The 2,275-nt window shown below is 37.4% G+C and overlaps 1 protein-coding gene across 1 annotated transcript; it reads left to right on the top strand.

Annotated features, from left to right (window-relative positions):
• Window positions 1-507: 507 nt before the first annotated feature.
• LOC120197386 lies at window positions 508-1,421 on the top strand. Its single transcript, XM_039198932.1, has one exon. It carries the CDS (start codon window positions 564-566, stop codon window positions 1,308-1,310), a length of 747 nt encoding a protein of 248 aa, XP_039054863.1. The 5' UTR covers window positions 508-563; the 3' UTR covers window positions 1,311-1,421.
• The last annotated feature ends 854 nt before the right edge of the window (window positions 1,422-2,275 follow it).

Genomic DNA, 2,275 nt, shown 5'->3' with positions numbered 1-2,275 from the left:
TTTAAAAAAAGTCCCTAAAAACCCGTCAAGTGATTAAGGGGAGTATTATTTTTTTTTTCTAAAAGTATTGGGTCGAGATGTGTGTGCATTATCAATAGTTAAGAAAGATTCATAACATATACTACATTTTAATCACTTCGTACTAATAAAAAAATTCCTATAACATTTGACTAATTGAAAGTTTGAGGTTTAAATTTTAACATTTAAATAAGATTAAAGGTTCGAATCCTTACATTGTGAATGAAGTAAACTGGATTGCGAGAGTCACCCTCATAATAGACCTTTACAATACTTAATATAGATTAGTTGATTAGTAGATTATATATATTAGTCGTTAAGTTATATAAAAAATCTATGTTTTTAAAAGAAAAAGAAAAGTTGATGAAAATGCCCAAGGAAACTCTACAATTGAATACACCCACCACATTTATTTGCTCTTCACCTTTCTTATCTCTATATATATATATCCCCTAGGGACTAGGAAGGTTGGACCGCCGCGCACATGAAACAGTCCAAATAACACCACAAACCTTCAATCTTTTCAGCATCCTGTGGTACACTCCATGGATTGGTACTCTTGGTTATCAAAAACTGCTCTTGACCCCTCCCTTATCTACCAGTATGGCCTCTCTTTTTCCCGCAATGAGCTTCAAAGAGAGGACTTAGCATACTTCAACCATGAGTTTCTTCAGAGCATGGGCCTTTCAATTGCCAAGCACAGGCTCGAGATTCTCAAGCTCGCCAGGAAAGAAGTTAGCGAACCCCCTAACAGCCTGTCCAAGCTCGTTTTGGCCATCACCAGAACCAGAAAGTGCTTCAACAAGTATGTCAACAAGTTGGTCCACCTCGACCATATCGCGATTAAGCCGCTGCCGGAGCCGGTTCGGTGTCGAGATCAGTGGAAAGGAGGATTGACAAAGAAGTGCAAGAGTGAGAAGGAGGTTAACATAGAGCAGCCGGTGCCAAGGGCCAGCAGGAGGGTTGCAAAATCCGGTCCCTTGGATTGTAGGGTACAAGAGAAGTTGCTTGCCCCTCCTAGGAGCTTGAAATTGTCCGGGCCTTTAGACAGGAAAATGCAGGAGAAATTGGTGTTGAATTATAGGAGTCCTGTAACGTCCGGCCCTACTGATATTTCAGTGGCACAAGAGAGGTTGATGCTCACAAATAGGAGCCCTAAACTATCAGCGACCCTTAACAATGTAAGACCCCCTACCCCAAAGATTCAGGGTGAGTACAAGGAAAAGACAGGTAGAGACTATGGTGATCAGACATTATGGGCAGCTATGTTTCAGGACATGAAACCCACTTGACTTGACCAGATCTCTGTCTTAGTTTTGTGTGGAAAGATAAATAGGTTATTATGTTGTGTCCTTGTAATCAGAGGGACAAGTCCTACATGCCTTTTTGCATGTGAATCTGGTATAAGGTTTTCTATCGTCAACATGGACACCATATAGTTTCTCTCCATTTTCAGCTCATTTGGTCTAAATTGCAAGAATTATATATGGTTTAAGTTGTCTGGTTTGTTAGGATGTTCTTGAGTTTTAAAATCCCTGAAAAGACAAGAAATCTTCATGGCCCTTGAAATGAGAAAAGAAAAACAACTATATGATGTCAAAAAGTTCCCAAATAGTCACTTTGATCATTATTTTTAGTACTTTTATTTTGGGATCAAATAATCTTTGATTAGATGAAGATTTGATTAATGGTCAACACTTATTGCTAATGTTAGTCTGTTATGTCATCACTTTTATTACATGACATGTGGCACATCATTATATTCGAAATGTGACATGTTTTATATCATCACTTTTAACACGTGATATATGTAGTGATATCACTTTTGACGTAAGACATGAATATTTTACTTTAGAATGAAACATTGGATCAAAATGTTTCGAAGAAGAACATAAGTACAAAAATAGCTATTTTGTCAAACCTTAGAGTTAAATTTTGACTGAAATCTATAGAAAGTTTGCTGCGAGAGTCCCGAGAACTTGTTTGCTAGGTAATTTGTGCTGAATGAAAAGGAGAAAACAGAAGAGAAAAGCCATTGCCATGTGATCGGGCAGGCTTAGTCGAATTCTTTAAAGCCATAAATGCATTTACGTTGTTTAAATTCTTGTCAATAAATAGCAACATAACTGTGTGTTCATTTAAACAAAAGGGGTCATATCCTACTGGCAAATTACAAGATAAAAAGAAGAGCCATCGCATTGCATTTACAAGTATATTATATTTCCAGCTTGCATTAGCTTCTTCCAGAAACAAGTTA

Source organism: Hibiscus syriacus, unplaced genomic scaffold, assembly GCF_006381635.1.
Source record: "Hibiscus syriacus cultivar Baekdansim isolate YM2019G1 unplaced genomic scaffold, ASM638163v2 tig00117048_pilon, whole genome shotgun sequence".
In the NCBI taxonomy this organism is placed as follows: domain Eukaryota; kingdom Viridiplantae; phylum Streptophyta; class Magnoliopsida; order Malvales; family Malvaceae; genus Hibiscus; species Hibiscus syriacus.
Note: the sequence above shows the minus strand (reverse complement) of the source record. Positions and strands in the feature narration are given on the sequence as shown.